This window comes from Lycium barbarum, chromosome 3 (genome assembly GCF_019175385.1).
Source record: "Lycium barbarum isolate Lr01 chromosome 3, ASM1917538v2, whole genome shotgun sequence".
Lineage (NCBI taxonomy): Eukaryota > Viridiplantae > Streptophyta > Magnoliopsida > Solanales > Solanaceae > Lycium > Lycium barbarum.
Genome location: NC_083339.1, coordinates 31,458,473 through 31,475,445, shown reverse-complemented (window position 1 = coordinate 31,475,445; position 16,973 = coordinate 31,458,473). Strand labels below are relative to the sequence as shown.

The window sequence follows — 16,973 nt, the reverse complement described above, 5'->3', positions numbered from 1 at the left end:
AACCAGATAAAGGAAAATAAGCAAGCCAAAAATTGGACTTCTGTCGAACCTTCCATCTTTGTCTCCATTTTGAACTCACGTGCACAATTATTCTTCATTTGGTCAAAGCCAAAATCAACCTTACTATATCAGTGCTCTAAGATGGGGAGGGGGTTTTCACTAAGCCTAGGGAGGCAGAATCTAGACGGTTTCCATCATTCTTGGCAATGAACCTCAGCCTCCACAAACCATAGAAGTGCCATGGGACCTCTTATTTGAAGGAGACTGTTGTGAACCAGGCCAGGCCTGGCTTTCCTCTTCTCCTTTCCCCAAGGCCCCTTGAAATGGTCTTTCTTAGATCATGTGCCTTTGGTCCATTTCCAGCCTTCTCTGTGATCACATGGAGGTTTGTGTCTTTCAAGGTTATCTAGCCTAGAACTTAATATAAAAGGTTTCCAAGTGTACATGCTCAAACCAAACAGACCTATCCATTAATACAAATGTCAGAGCCATTTCCTAAAGAAAATAGGGCTGGTTAGACTAATTCAAGTGATGGCAGGATCAAGTTCAATCAATACAAACTATTCAGGCTCCTTTGGCTTCCCAACCTCATTCCAGTTAGGTCTATAATTCTTCATAGATTCAAGTTATGGCATAAGTCCCATCCTAACTAACCCCTAGGGTACACACAACCAGATCACTAACAAAGCAAGCACAACATTCTCACAGGGTTTCTGATGCCCAAGGTAAGCAAGGAATGACACCAACCACATAGGCAAATCACTAGGACCCCAGATCAAAAAAGATGCAAAAAGGCCTTATGAGGACTCCACAAGCAATCAAGACTTCAGGCAGTGTTACTTGTTCTAGGTAAGAGAAAGTTTGACAGAATTTTTGACTTTGGAGCATACATTAAAAACTGGCAGCTTTTAAACCTTACCTTCCTTTTATTACCCAAGCATATAATAGACAGGTTAACTAATCAGGATTACTTGTTAACAAATGAATGAGCTTTGAAGACCTTTTGTTAAAGAAAAGAGGATTCCAATGGGCAAGTTATATGGGAACTTAGTCAAAAAACCATAAAACAATTTTGACTCTTAGCAGTGACCTTTCAAGTACTTAGACTAATCAGAAGCTTTTCTCAAGGAACAAAAAAGAAAGGAAAAGAAAGAAAGGGGTAGGTTTACTGCATGATCATAGTTTTGGTAAACAAGGGGATTCAATCATTACATAGGAAACATATTTCAATTAATAAACCAAAGGGGCAAATTCTCCGACACCAGTCATGGATAAGCAAACTAAGAGAAGGTGGATAAGAGACACACGATCACACACAGGGGGCAAGTAGTAACAAACAAAGTTGACACTTAGTTATTCATGATGTGGACTCATACTAGCACAATGCACTAATCAGTCCCACTTTCCTGCAAAAAACCAGTTTAAGCAATAAAACTCAAAACAAGCAAACTCCCAATATAAAGAAAGACAAACTTTCAGAAGACCTGGTAAAAATCATACAACACTTAGACTTTTCAAACATTGACAACAGTCCATTTAACTTTAGGTGTATCCCCCCCCCCCCCCCCCCCCCCGTTAGATATAGCTAAGCTGTTCTAATATGCCTAAGACCTTTGTGTGTCCCAAGATCATGAGGAGACTATCAGAAAAATGAGAAACAATCTCAGGCTCCTGAAAAGTAAACAAGATAGGCTAGGGTCATCACCTCCCCGTCTCCTTTTCGTGAGTCTCTTTTCAGCAAAAAGGGATCCTGAGCTCTACTGGTCACCACCTCCAGTTCATGCCCAGGCTCACCTTTTCCTCTCCTAAAACTCTTTCCCCATCCTATGGCCTCATTCTAATTTTCTAGTGACAACACTAAAGATCCTAGGTTGGTTCAAAACAACTACCTTTGTCACAACTTCCACAGTTGACTCATGAAACTATGCCCAACTTTTAAAGACTTTATTTGCCATGTTTAAACATGATGCACCAGGAACAGACCCACCACAAGCATGTTACAACAATAACAAGCTAGTTTTCATAAAAAACTTCATGCCAAGATTATAATCATGAACGGATCTTTGCTCTTAACCACATTGCATTTTTAAAAGAAACACTCATTTTTCTTTCCATCAAGATTAATTCTCACAAAAAGAAGCAGCACCAGACTCCAATAAATTACTTTAGCCTTAGCCAAATTCTGAGACATTATACTCAACCCTTTCTTAGCCTTATTATTACTCCGTAAAAGATCTTAATTCACCACATCAAAAGGGAAAACAAGAGCATCCAGGACAGCCACACAAAGACAAAATAAGCAGACTTATATCAAGGTTCCCATTACCCCTCTTCCCTTTGTCCTTTATCTTTCAAATTATCATAAATTAGATAATCAATCTTCAAAAAGAAGATTTTTATTCACACAACATGTTCATGGACATTTCTACACATGGTGGACCAAAACAGACTCACACATATACACATATTCCTTCTCAAACTACCAACCCTTAAGCCACTTTCTTTTAATGCCATTTTCAGAGTGCATACATCTCATTACTAGGCTAAGGGAAACATCACAATTATCCTCTTGACAAGCTTATTTAACTAATTGACTGACCATTTTTTACCAAACATAGACCATCTTAAGACTGCCCTGAACTCAGTTTATTATAGCAATATTAAAGACCTTTTAGACTCAACACAAGCATTTACATATTCTACAGGTTATACTCAGAGGTAGGTTCAACAAGTTCCCATGCTTACCATAAGCAAAACAATCAGACAAATGCAAGCCAAGTGACTACTAATGATCAAGTTCAAATCCCTCCCACCCACCCCCACCCCCCCTCAATAATCATTATTTAAAACCTCTATCTCAACATATACTAATGTGACACAAAATGCCAAGATTTCAACCAAATATATATTATTTAAATGAAACAAACAGAGATCAGGCCAACCAAGGCACTTAATCCACCTGTAGCCATCAACGCCCTTAAGGCCAAACACATTACCAAGTAGAACAAATAGAATCCCACAAAGCACACAGTAAACCTTCAATCTTCAAACCAAACACAGGATTAAGCAGGACAGACAAGATCAGACTAGGTCCAATACATATCCAACCTTCAACTTCCAAACAAACATATGATTAAGTAGGATAAACATGATCAGACTAGTTCCCTTCATAACAAATCTCCAAACCTTTAAACAATCTCCAAAAAAAAAAAAAAAACTATCAAATGAATTGGTCAGTACCAGGTCAAACACCTCACTTTAACAAGCCTTTTGACCCCCCTTTTTTTGAGTTAACCTTTAAACCAAACACACTTCTAAATGGACACATCCAAGAATGTGAGCCAAATAAATCACTCAAAGGTCATATAACCTCAAACCAAGTACTGTTACATGGAACACATAGGACTAAGCCCAGCATGATACATAACAGACCCCGTTTAGTCCCACTTTAAAACATAAGAGTCATTATACACACATCAAACAACACATAGCTTAAACTATATTCTAAACCACACATAATAATCTTAATCACAGTAAACAAGCATGATATAGATAGAAATCTAAATGGAAATCTAAATCAACAACATATTAGCTTAAACTATATTCTAAACCACACATAATACTCTTAATCACATTAAACTACACTAATGTAGACGGAAATATAAATGGAAAGCAATAAACTAAAAAGTATTTACCTTTTGCGAGTGCAACTGGGGCAAGCAATGGACTTGGATGCTTCTATGCTTCCAATTCCAGGCTCATCCACCAACACCACTACTAAATCAAATATAGCAAACTTTTAGAACTAAGGAAAACTGAAACCCTTCGGCTAAAGCCATGACTGATGGAACTTTTGAACTTGAAAAAAAATTGTAATTTCAAATCTTTCTCAGTTCCAACCCCTTCTTTTTTTGAGAAATTGGGGTTCTATTTATAGAACCCGAGAACACATCTTACAACTAATACAACCGATGTGGGACTTGAAGATTTACACAAGTCTTCACTCCAAATCCAACACACGACCCAGATTTGAGGTAAAAATGAAAGCAATGGCTCAAATCACTTCAACACTAGTATAAATGACGGAAAATATAAAGACAGGGATGGGTCTTTACCTTTAGGGGTTGTTTGGAAAGAATTTGTGGAAGAGGAGGCATGAGGGAGGACGGGAGCAATAAATGCTCCATCCTTTCCTCCATGCCGAGCCCTGTTCATGCTCAAGTGGAGATGGGACAACCGCGTTGGGGGGAGGGGTAGGGTGGCGGCTAGGGTTTTGAACCCTAACCTTGAGAGAAAGAGAATGACACCCTTAGGGATCTTTTGATAATGAGGCGGGGAGTACTATTACTCCGCGTTGAGCCGGGTCTGGGCAATTGGGCCTGGGCTCAGTCCCCTTTCTTTTTTAAAAAATAAAACGATGGGCCATTGTAAGCATACATACACATATATATATATATATATATATATATATATATATATATATATATATATATATATATATACACACACCATGTATTTACAAATATACATCATGTATATATATATATATATATATATATATATGTGTGTGTGTGTGTGTGGAGGGTCGGAGATAAAACATAAAAACCCAATCATTAGCCTATTAGGACTTAATTAATTCTAAAACATGACTTGATAAAAAATCCTTTTGCAGATAATGGTCCCAATAATTAATCAAATTAATTAACTAGATAATTTATCCATTAAACAACTACGCAAACACACAGAATCAAGGTTTGAGGGGTAAAATGGTCAATTCTTTTAATTACTTAAATTACCTTGGACAATAAAATAGAATAAATCACCCATTACTCTAATTTTCCTTGATTTAATTAATTAAGTAAATAATTATTCAAAATGGTTTTTGCCCTTGATTAACTTAAAAAATATATTCCCTAAATGTCACAAAGCCTCAATTAATTTCCACAAAACTTAAAATATCCTGAAAAAACTCACTTTATCAATTTAAAGGGGTGAAATATTATCCAAAATACTTTTTTATAAAAATCAACTAGACCTTTTAGGGTGCGCAACTAATTTTACTTATGGTACAAGGACTCCGAATACTTAAAGAAATTACGGGAGGTCAAAAATTAGGTGTCAACAACAACTAGAGATCACTAAACTGCTTCTGTTTAACTTCTACCACTAAGGAGGAATGAGCTCTGTTCTGAACAACAACACCACCATATTTGGAGTACAAGAGTCGAACTCCTAGATTAGCTCAGCGGTGAACTTTTTTGTCATAACTCTCTTATCTACCTTAACGTGAGCGAAACTTCCCATGGAACGCTGACTAAGAGAATTAGCTACCACATTTGCTTTCACTGTTCGATAGAGAATATCCACATTATAGTCCTTAAGCAATTCAAGCCATCTTCTCTGTCTAAGATTCAGCTCCCTATGCTTGAAGATATACTGTAGCCTTTTATGATCTGTGAAAATATCCACATGCACTCCATACAAATGATGACGCCATATCTTAAGTGAAAAAACCATGGCTGCCAACTCTAAGTCGTGAGTCAGATAATTCTTTTCATGAGTCATAAATATGCTACAACCTTACCATGCTGCATTAAGACACATCCGAGACCAATTCCTGAAGCATCATAATAAACCATGAACCCTTCAATTCTCTCTGGCAGCGTCAGAACTGGAGCAGAAATCAACCTCTTCTTCAACTCTTCAAAGCTTCGCTCGCATGCATCTGACCACTGAAACTTAACCTTTTTCTGAGTCAACTTAGTCAACGGAGTTGAAATAGAGAAAAATCCCTCTACAAAACGTCTATAATAGCCCGCCAGACCCAAGAAACTTCTTATGTCAGAAACTGAAGTGGGTCTGGGCTAATTCTTTACAGCATCTATTTTCTGAGAGTTAACCTTCTCACCTTCACCTGAAATTACATGGCCTAAAAATTCCACTGACTTAAGCCAAAAATCACACTTTGAGAATTTAGCACAAAGCTCACGATCCTAAAGTATCTGAAACACTATTTTGAGATGTTTTGCATGTTCAGCCTCACTACGTGAATACACCAAAATATCATCAAGGAAGACAATGACAAATAAATCAAGATAAGGCGTGAAGACCCTGTTCATAAGATCCATGAAAGCAGCTGGTGTGTTTGTCAATCCAAATTACATGACAATAAATTCGAAATGACCATAATAGGGTCTGAAAGCGGTCTTCGGAATGCAACTTACTTAACCTTTAACTGATGGTATCCTAATTTGAGGTCAATTTTGGAATAGCACTGGGCACCCTGAAGTTGGTCAAACAAATCATTTATCCTGGGAAGGGGGTATTTGTTCTTAATGGTGATCTTTTTTAACTGACATAATCAATGCACATATGTAAGGAACCATATTTCTTTCAGACAAATAACACTGGCGCGCCTTGAGGTGAGACACTTGGTGTAACGACCTGTTTGGTCGTTATAGTCTTTTCGGCATTGTCACCCTTTCTCGAGCATTGATTGGCTCACTTTTGACCTGAGGGGACCGTTGGCATGCTTCCCGAGGTGTCTAGACCAGATTCGGGCAACTTTTGTGAAATATAGGCTTAAAGTGAAAAAATAGTTGACCTAAAGTTGACTTTTGGGTAAACGATCCTTTGTTAGAATTTCGTCAATTCCGAGAGGTCTAGATGGTCGCTTAGAACTTGTGTGTGTATTTGGTTCAGTTCCCAATGCACTCAGATGCATTTTAGGACTTGGGTTGGGAAATTGAAATTAAGGCATCGGGGGTTGACTCAATCAACGAGACCTCTGTTGGAAATTTTGAGACCACGAGCGCGTTCGTAGCGTGTTTTTATGTGTGGCTATGTGTATGGTATGCGACCAGATGGACTCGGGAAGTAGTCGGAAATCGGATCAAATTGTGATACTTGGGAGAGTTTTCATGTGTCTGGTTCCTGCTTTGGCGGCACCAGCACAGCGGCAACGACACCATTGGAGCGGTCAATGGGATTTTGCCATTACCGCTGAAGCAGTCTAGTGACCACTGGGGCTATCCAAGTGCCGCTAAAGCGGGTGACGAGCAGTTTGTAAAATTAATAAATTGTTAAAAGCCCGTAGACCCTCATTACTTCCCATTTCGATATTTGAGCTTGAGGGAACTGTTCTTAGGGATATTTGGAAGAGATTCTTGGAGGTAAATCTTGCTTATTCCTTTACCATCTTAGATTTCTCCCATTCCTTTAATAACCCCTTAGTAATGGAAGTTGGAAGAGGGTTTTTGACGAACACTTTCTCTAGGCTTGGTAATGATAAATTGATGATGGTTATGTTAGATTTTGATGAATCGACACTTATTAATCATAAACCTTCCATTCCTAGTGTTGAATTTCGGAATCAATGAATTAGGGTTTATACCCAATTTGAGGGTTTTGCTTGAAATCAGAAATTAGGCTAATCCTTGAGTTAAATCAGCAATTAGTGGTTGGTTTATGATCAACTAGTGCTTAATTTAACAATTTGCTTTCGAATTTCCCATTTTGCCCTTGTGGGCCCATTTTCCTAATTTCTAGGGCTAGAATTGACCTAATTTGAATAGTAGCAATATTAGTATCATTCTTCATGATTTCTAATCTAGAATTCGATTATGCTTAGACTACTTTGGTTCTGAGGTTCAGCGGAAAGGCAAGGCAAATGAGTGAATTGTTGGTGTTGCGATTCGGCCACCAGGTAGGTTGTGGCTTACCTTTGGTTAGACATCGTATAGGGATGTACATATTTATATTATATTGTTGAAAATAGCATGTGAACCTTCGGGCATGAAGTCGGGTTGAATACACCTTAGGTTGGGCCCTGTTGTGTGTTAGGCTACCCACCCCGTTATGTGAGGTTTGATTGTTCGATTGTGCCAACTTGATGCCATGAGCTGTTGGTAGATATTGGATTATGTTTTATCATCTTGATTATGATGTAGTTGGCATCCCCACAGTTGGTATTTGTACTCGGATATATTGTTGGCGTACCCATTGTTGGTACTTGTGATTCGGTTATATTATTGGCATACCTACTGTTGGTATTTGTATTTGGATATATATTGTTGACGTACCCATTGTTGATACTAGTGATATTGAGCACGATTATTGATGTGATTCATGCATTGCACGCACTCTTCTTTTCATGATACACTGTTGAGATATTGATGATACTTGATGAAATACTTGATGAGTTGGGCTCAGTTTTACTTGAGTGACGTGAGAGTCTGATATCCGATGTTCGTCTCGGAATTGTGGATTGAGTGAATTTATATTTGATGAAACTCTTTTACTTGAGTGATGTGAGAGTCCGATGTCCGATGTTCATTTCGAAATCGTGGATTAAGTGAGTACATGGACTCCGCGGGTCCCCCAGAATGGTGCCGGTGAGAACCCCTCGTGGGAAAAGATCTGGGGTCCCGTCTGTCTGTTGGGTAAAGATTTGGGATGGGTGGCACTTAGACATCATGAGTCACACTGGGTTGTGCTACTGGGACATCGATATTTCTGTCTGGAGTACATGTGTACACTGCATTTGCAAGGCATTGCATTGCATTCATACCATTACTGCATTGCATTGCATTATGATTTGATTGAGATGTTTTGGTGTTGTATTGTGATGTTGGATTGGATTGGATATATTCAGACTTAGCACATTTGGGATTAGATGCTTTACATAGGTGATGACGGATATTTGGAATTGATTACATTGTCTTATACTCTTTGGTTTATTTGCTTGCCTGCTTTATTATCTGAATTGTGTTAGCTATGCTTAGTCGGCCGATGATGCCTACAAGTACTGTTGTTTGTACTGACCTGCACTTGCTTCATTCTTTTATGAAAGTAGAGTATCAGGTCGAATCCACTTCCGTGATGCGTGGATGATCGTCGCTTCAGCTTTCTCTTGAGTTTCCAGGGTGAGCATGGTCGTCCGCTGCCTTGAATACTTTCTATCTTAATGTCCTATTCTATTAAGAGACATAGACACTTGTGTTTTAGTATTCCAGATTGTATTATTTTCATTTAGATGCTCTTGTGCTATTCAGAGTAGACCCTGGGAGTGTTTGTCGTCATTCCGCTCTTCTCTACTACTTATATATATATATATATATATATATATATATATATATATATATATATATATATATATATATATATATATCGTGAGACTTACGTATTTATTCTATTTGGTTGCTTCATTTCATTCTTTTATGTAATTATTCATTGTTGGGTTAAGGGTTCGCTTATCGAGGTGGGGAGGTAAGTGCCCGCATGACTTAGGAAAAATAGGTCGTGACACTTGGCCTAATAAATCTCTTGTCAAGGAGATCTTTCAACTGGTCTTTTAACTCTTTTAACTCTGCTGGGACCATTCTGTATGGCAGAATAGATATTGGCTGAGTATCGAGAAGTAGATCAATTCTAAAGTCAATCTCCCTATCAGGAGGAACCCCAGGAAGATCTTCTTAGAAGACCTCTGGAAACTCATTAACGACTAGGACAGACTGAAGGGCTCGAGTCTAAGCATCTATATCCCTGACTCTAACTAAGTGATAGATATACCCTTTGGAAATCATCTTTCTAGTTGTTAGATAGGAAATAAACCTACCCTTGGGTACTACTGAATTGCCCTTCCACTCTATAACTGGTTCATTAGGAAACTCAAATCTCACTATTTTTGTTCTACATCCTACTGTGGCATAACATGAAGATAACCAATCCATAGCCATGATTACATCAAAGTCTACCATCTCTAACTCTGCTAAGTCGGCTATAGTTCTACGGTGATAAACTAAAACTGGGCAACCTCTATACATATGTCTAGCTATAACTGATTCCCCAACTGGGGTGGACACCTCAAAGGGTTCATGCAACCTTTGTGGTTCAATCCCAAATTTCTTAGCAACAAATGGGGTCACATAAGATAAGGTGGATCCTGGGTTAATAAGGGCATAGACATCAAAAGTGAAAACATTTAGTGTACCTGTGACAACATCTGCACATGCCTCTGTATCATGACAACCTGCTAAAGCATACAAGCGGTTTTGACCTCCGCCTGCATTTCCAGACTTAGCCGCACCCTGCCCTGACTAGGCATGAGAAGTTCGAGGTGCCACTGAATTTGTGGACTGAGCCACATTACCTCCGATACATTGTCTTGCTGATGGAAAATCTCTCTGAAAATGGCCCTGCTGGCCGCACCCATAGAAAACATCCATACCAATGCGATACACCCCTGGGTGTCTCTTACCACACTTGCTGCAAACCGGAATGTCATAAGTCTTCTGACCCACACTAGCTTCAGAATAGGAGTAAGTCGGCCTGGAATTCCATCTCTTCTGATCATTCCTGAATTTTGGGGCTGGGGCACTGGCTGCAGATGAAGCAGGTCCTGATGATCTGCTCTTGAAGAATTTCCTACCCCATCTCCCCCATGACTGAAGTTACCTACACGCTTAGCTCTTTTATTGAATTCCTTGTCCTTCTATTTCTAGAGAGCTTCCTCTTCCTTTGGTCTTTCCTCACTACCTTGCATAAAAGCAACCATCTTGGTGATGGTCATCTTGTCATTCTAAGCGGGAATATTAACGTCACTATTCAAATCTGGTATAAGCCCCAACATAAAACGCCTAACTATGGCTCTCATATCAGGTAGCATATACTGAGCATACCTAGCCAAGGAAACAAACTTGAGATAATATTCATTCACACTCATACCATTTTTCCTGAGTCTCTCAAATTCGTAAGCCTTCGCCTCTCTGACCTCAATTGGATGGAAGTGGTCAATGAAAGCATCTGAAAACTCGTCCCAAGTTGCCGGAGATGCATCTTCCCCGTGAGACTGCTCCCACGTCTCATACCAAATATAGGCAACATCCTGCAATTGATAAGCTTCCAACTCTGATGCCTCTGTCTCGGTAGCATGCATAACCCGAAACACTTTATGAAGTCCATCAATGAAGTTCTACGGATCTTCCTCCTTTTTAGAACCTATGAACACTAGAGGCTTTAGGTTCAAGAATTCCTTGGTCCTTGAATTTTCCGATCCACCACTAGCACTAGCACTAGGAGCCCTTACCTGGCATTAGACTTGATTAGCAACAATCTGGGTGAGCAACTGGATAGCTCCCCTGACGTCCACGTCTGAAGCATTGGGTTGCAGAGTAGCGGTGGGACGAACCTCCGCAGGCCTCTCTGTATTTGGGGTTTTAGTGTCTGATGCAACCCTCTGAGTCTGAGGCTCCACTTTTGGAGTCACGTTAGCGGTAGCCCTTTGACTGGTAGCTATAGTCCTCTTGGTGCACTTTTTGTTTTCGCGGGCATTATCTGAAATACGTAATACGCATGAGTTAGAAGAATTCCTGAAAGAAAAGCTCTAGCTACTCGATCTAGAGTATGCAAGAAGTGAGACAATCCTAGATGTCTTGGTAGTCAACTGTTTATATGTGTGAGTGCCACACACATGTAAAAGTGACCCCACTGGACACAGTTTCATAGACTTCTTAAGACACTTGAACCAAGTCCTTGATACCAAGCTTTGTCACACCCCGAACCATGGCCTGGGCGTAACACGGCACTCGATGCCTAACTGCATGTGACCGAGTGAACCACATGGCTTGCTGACTAAACATCGGCATGAACTAATGCGAAAATAAGCAATGAACATGCACAATTTAAGTAAAGTGTGGGACCATAAATCACCAATGTGAAAATACCGTAATATCATAATGCGGAATAGTCTGAATAAACATAATGATAATGAGCCAAAATGGCTAGAAGACTCTAAATATCTAACATAATATAACTGACTAGTCTATGAAACCTCTGACATTAATTTGACTACTTCACAGTTTACGGGGTAAAGGCCCCCGACATACCTTAACTGCCTGATTGAAATAAACATAGGTAAAGCTAAAACCCCGAATAGAATGGGCCGCACCAAAAGCTGATATGTGCTGAGTCCTAACGTACTGATCCGTCGTCCTATAAATCTGCATCGTGAAATGCAGGCCCCTGAGAAAATAAAGGGGATGTCTGTACACTTGAATTGTACTGGTATGTAAAGTAACTGAATGAAACAAACATGGCATATGAAATAATAGAATTGAAACTGAAATTGTAAGCTGAACATGAACATGAGCATCATCTGACATAAGTAAATGAATAATGTGAGTAAAACGCTTCATGTGCATATATATATATATATATATATATATATATCTGGTGGGAGAGTCGTAGTATAACCGACAACATAGAATCACCACGTGAGTACGTCGAGTCTGGTACCTGGCCTAACCAGTAGAGCAACGCACACCTTGACAGGGTATGAGACATAAGCATGACACGAAAATAGATACAATTCAATTGTCTGAAGGTGTCGCCCTAATCTGGGCGGATCGACCCTTCCCTATGTTGGCATACGTAATTTCAGGCTATCTGAGGCTTCTAGGTAAACCAATGCTACTCCCAAAATATGAACACACAGATATAGTTGGCATTCGGGCCAATGGTCTGTATAACATGGCTTGTAATCATGACTTGTAAACTTGATTCATAAACATGGATTACAAACATGATTTCATGAGTATAGTATAGCATGGATATAAGTACATACTATAACTTGTATAAAACATGGATGCATTTAGAGTCTCATGAAAATATACGTAAAAGTTCATATCTTGCATTTAAGAACACATGGAATGCAAAGTATGGGTTTTTCATGGATTACAAATAGATTCTCAATAACCAGAATGGAATATTAAGAACACAATAACGAATTAATCATACAAACATAGTGAATCATTGTACATATACTTAGGGTTATCATGAACATGTTTAAGACCGTAGTTTTGGTAAACTTTAGTAGAATCATGAAAGATCATGGTGTGGGGAAGAACAATGATGTTCCCACACGTAGATAGCAACCCTACATACTTGTAAATGCTCTAAAACTTGTAATAGAATTCCAAAAACTTGAACTATGAACCTTGAGATAGGTTTTCTTGAAAATCCTAGGTTAGGAATGATGAACCCTTCTTAGGTTACATGAATACATGTTAGAATTGACTTGGAATGTCTTACCTTGATGTTTTTGATTAATGGGAGAAGAAAACCTTAGTCCTAGGGCTTACGAATTGTGAAAACTGATTTTCTAGAATGAAGTGTCGTATTTATACTGTTTGCTATCGGGGAGGATTGACGGTCCATCGAGTTGGTTTGACAGTTCGAATCTGCTTTTTGAGGGTGCATCATTGACGGTCTGTCGACGTGTCAATGGTCTGTCGATTCGACCGTACTGTTAGTAGTCTGAGAAAAGTCCAGAGAGTTTACTAAATGAGGTTCCTAGGGACGATGCATTTTGACGGGCCATCAATCAATCGACGGTTTGTCCCTCTCATCGTCGTATGCCACCTATAGAAATGAGTCTGGTTTTTCGACTTAAACTCCCCCTTTTTGTCCACCGAGATCCTTGAGTCATAGACACGTCTTAGTTTAAAGGTACAAGGTGTTACATAGGGCAACTAATATACGATGAATCTCAACGTACAAAACTACAAGGTGTAACAGAATTTGACATCCACCCTCATGCATCTTGTAACCTTATCTTGACTAGCACGTCAGATACCAATTGTTCCCTTCATATCGCGGAGATTGATCTATCCAAATTCTCTTTCTTACAATTCCGTCCCATTAGATAAGAAGTAATCATACCAATATACCCTAGGAAATCTTACTTCCTCACACTTTACCACAAAAATCACCTTTCATGTACTTATCCTCAACTTCTTTTCATTATCTTAACACAGTCACTATCCTCTTGTCATACCCGACGATCCTTCCCAAGTTATACTTGTTTCCTAATGTTAACAACAATGCTCTTTTCGTTGCTAAATTTTTGACTTGCCATTGATACATTTGTGCCACAAATCTATCATACTAAACTTCATGATGCTGAAACTTTCCCATACCAATCACACCTCGAGCAAATCATCCGGTGGAACCATAATTTTACTCTCTCGACTTCTGAGCAACTCATTATTGAAGACATTGGAGATCATGCAGTCCTCGGTATTATCACTTCCATTTTCCAAGAATATCCCTAACTAAGGAGTCCCAACATGAGCTAAACTACCCATGGATCACCGACTAAAATCATCGGCTACTACATTCGCATTCCCAGGATAGTACAGAATATCTACATCATAATCACTAAGCAACTCGAGCCATCTTCTTTGTCTAAGATTCAACTCCCTCTGCTTGAAAATATATGTAAGGCTCTCGTGGTTGGTGAAAATATCAAGGTGCGCTTCATACAAATAATGATGTCATATCTTAAGTGCGAAGACCACAACTGCCAATTCCAAGTCATGAGTTGGATAATTCTTTTCATGAGCCTTAAGCTGTCGGGATGAATTAGGTACAACCTTACCATGCTGCATTAAGACACATCCAAGACAAATTTCCAAAGGATCACAATATACCACGAACCCTTCAGTTCCCTCTGGTAGCATCAAAACTGGAGCAGAAGTCAACCTCTTTTTCAACTCCTCAAAACTTTGCTCACATGCATCTGACCATTGAAATTTGACCTTTTTTTTAGTCAACTTAGTCAATAGAGCTGAGATAGAGGAAATTCCCTCTATAAAACATCTATAATAGCCTGCCAGACCCAAGAAACTTCTTATATCAGATAGTGAGATGGATCTGGGCCAACTCTTCACGGCATCAATTTTCTGAGAATCCACTTTAACGCCTTCACCGGAGATTACATGGCCTAAAAATGCTACTGACTTAAGCCAAAATTCGCACTTCAAAAATTTTGCATAAAGCTCCCGATCCTGAAGTGTCTGCAACACTATTTTGAGATGTTCTGTATGATCAGTATCACTACGGGAATACATCAAAATGTCATCAATAAACACAATGATGAATAAATCAAGGTAGGGCTTGAAGACCCCGTTCATAAGGTCCATGAAAGCAGCTGGAGCATTTGTCAACCCAAATGACATGACATGAAATTGAAAATGACCATAACGGGCTCTGAAAACAGTGTTCGGAGTATCAACTTCTTTAACCTTCAACTGATGGTAACCTGATCCGAGGTCAATCTTGGAATAACATTAGACGCCCTGAAGTTGGTCAAATAAATCATCTATTCTGGGGAGAGGATATTTGTTCTTAATGGTGACTTTGATCAATTGGCAGTCGTCAATGCATATGTGTAAGGATCCATCTTTCTTTCAGACAAACAGGACTGGCGCTCCTCAAGGTGAGACACTTGGCCTAATAAATCCCTTGTCAAGAATATCCTTTAACTAGGCTTTTAATTCTTTCAACTCTACTGGAGTCATTCTGTATGGCGGAATAGATACTGGCCTAGTGTCGGGAAGTACATCACTTCCAAAGTCTATCTCCCTGTCGGGAGGAACCCCAGGAAGATCTTCTGGGAAGACTTCGGGACACTCATTAACAAGTGGTATGAACTGGAGAGTTGGGGTCTGGGTATCTATATCCCTGAATCGGACTAAATGATAAATATAAACCTTGAAAATCATCTTTCTGGCTTTGACATAGGAAATAATTTTTCCCCTGGGTGTTACTAAAATACACTTCCATTCTATGACTGGTTCAATTGGAAACTCAAAACTTACTATCTTGGTTTTATAACCTACTATGGTATAACATGAAGCCAACAAATCCATATCCATGATTGCATCAAAGTCTACCATCTTCCACTCTATTAAGTCGGCTATGTTACTGCGGTGATAGCCTAAAATGGGGAAACCCCTATAAATACATTTAGCTATAACTGACTCTCCAACTGGAGTGTATACTTCAAAGAGTTCATGTAATTGTGTTGGTTCTATCCTAAATTTCTTAGCAACAAAAGTGGTTACATATGATAAGGTAGACCCTAGGTCAATAAGTGCATAAACGTTGAAAGTGAAAACTGATAATGTAACTGTAACAACATCTGTACGCGCCTTTGTATCCTGATGACTTACTAATGCATACAAGCAGTTTTGACCTCCGCTTTCATTACCATACTTAGCCGCACCACGCCTCGATTGGGCTTGAGAATTCTGATGAGTTGTTGAATTCGTGGACTGAGCCACAATACCTACGGTACCCTGTCTCGCTGATGGATAGTCCTTCTAGAAATAGCCCTGCTAGCCACGCCCACAGCATATATTCATACCCATGCGACACTCCCTTGGGTGCCTCTTACCACATTTGCTGCAAGCCGGGTTATCATAAGTCTTTTCACCCACACTGGCCTGTAACTGAGAGCATGTTGGCCTGAAACTATGTCTCCTCTGGTCATTCCTGAACTTTGGGGCTAAGGCACTGGTTGCAGATGGAGAGGGTCCGGAAGACCTTCTTTTGAAGAATTTCCTACTTCCACCTCCACCATGACTGAAGTTACCCGCAGACTTAGCTCTTTTGTTGAATTCCCTATCCTTCTCTTGTTAGAGTGCCACCTCTTCCTTTATCATATCCTCAATACCCTGAACAAAGGCAACCATCTTAGTGATTGTAATTTCTCTATTTTGTGCAACTGTATTTGCATCACCATACAAGTCGGGTGTAAGGACCAACGTAAATCGCTTAACTCTGGCTCCCATATTGGGGACCATATGTGGAGCATACATGGACAAAGAAACAAACTTGATGTAATACTCATTAACACTCATATCATTCTGCCTGAGTCTCTTGAATTCGTAGGCCTTTGCTCCCTGACCTCAAGCGGCTGGAAGTGAACAGTGAAGGCATCTATAAACTCATCCCAAGTGGCAGGAGACGCATCTTCCCACGGGATTGTTCCCATAATTCATACCAGATGTGAGAAATATCCTACAACAGATAGGCTATTAACTCCAATGCCCCTATCTCCATAGCATGCATAAAACAAAAAACCTTCTAAAGCCCACGAATAAAATTCTGCGAATCCTCCACGTGAGTAG

General features: G+C 39.5%; 1 protein-coding gene across 1 annotated transcript; it reads right to left on the bottom strand.

Annotated features, from left to right (window-relative positions):
* Nucleotides 1-1,388: 1,388 nt before the first annotated feature.
* On the bottom strand, nucleotides 1,389-10,936 carry LOC132630663 (uncharacterized). The gene is made up of 7 exons (XM_060346219.1): nucleotides 10,598-10,936; nucleotides 10,151-10,445; nucleotides 9,992-10,063; nucleotides 3,696-3,777; nucleotides 2,928-3,043; nucleotides 1,474-1,484; nucleotides 1,389-1,406 (listed from the first exon to the last, which is right to left on the bottom strand). Exons 1-7 carry the CDS (start codon nucleotides 10,934-10,936, stop codon nucleotides 1,389-1,391), a joined length of 933 nt encoding a protein of 310 aa, XP_060202202.1.
* Nucleotides 10,937-16,973: the final 6,037 nt, after the last annotated feature.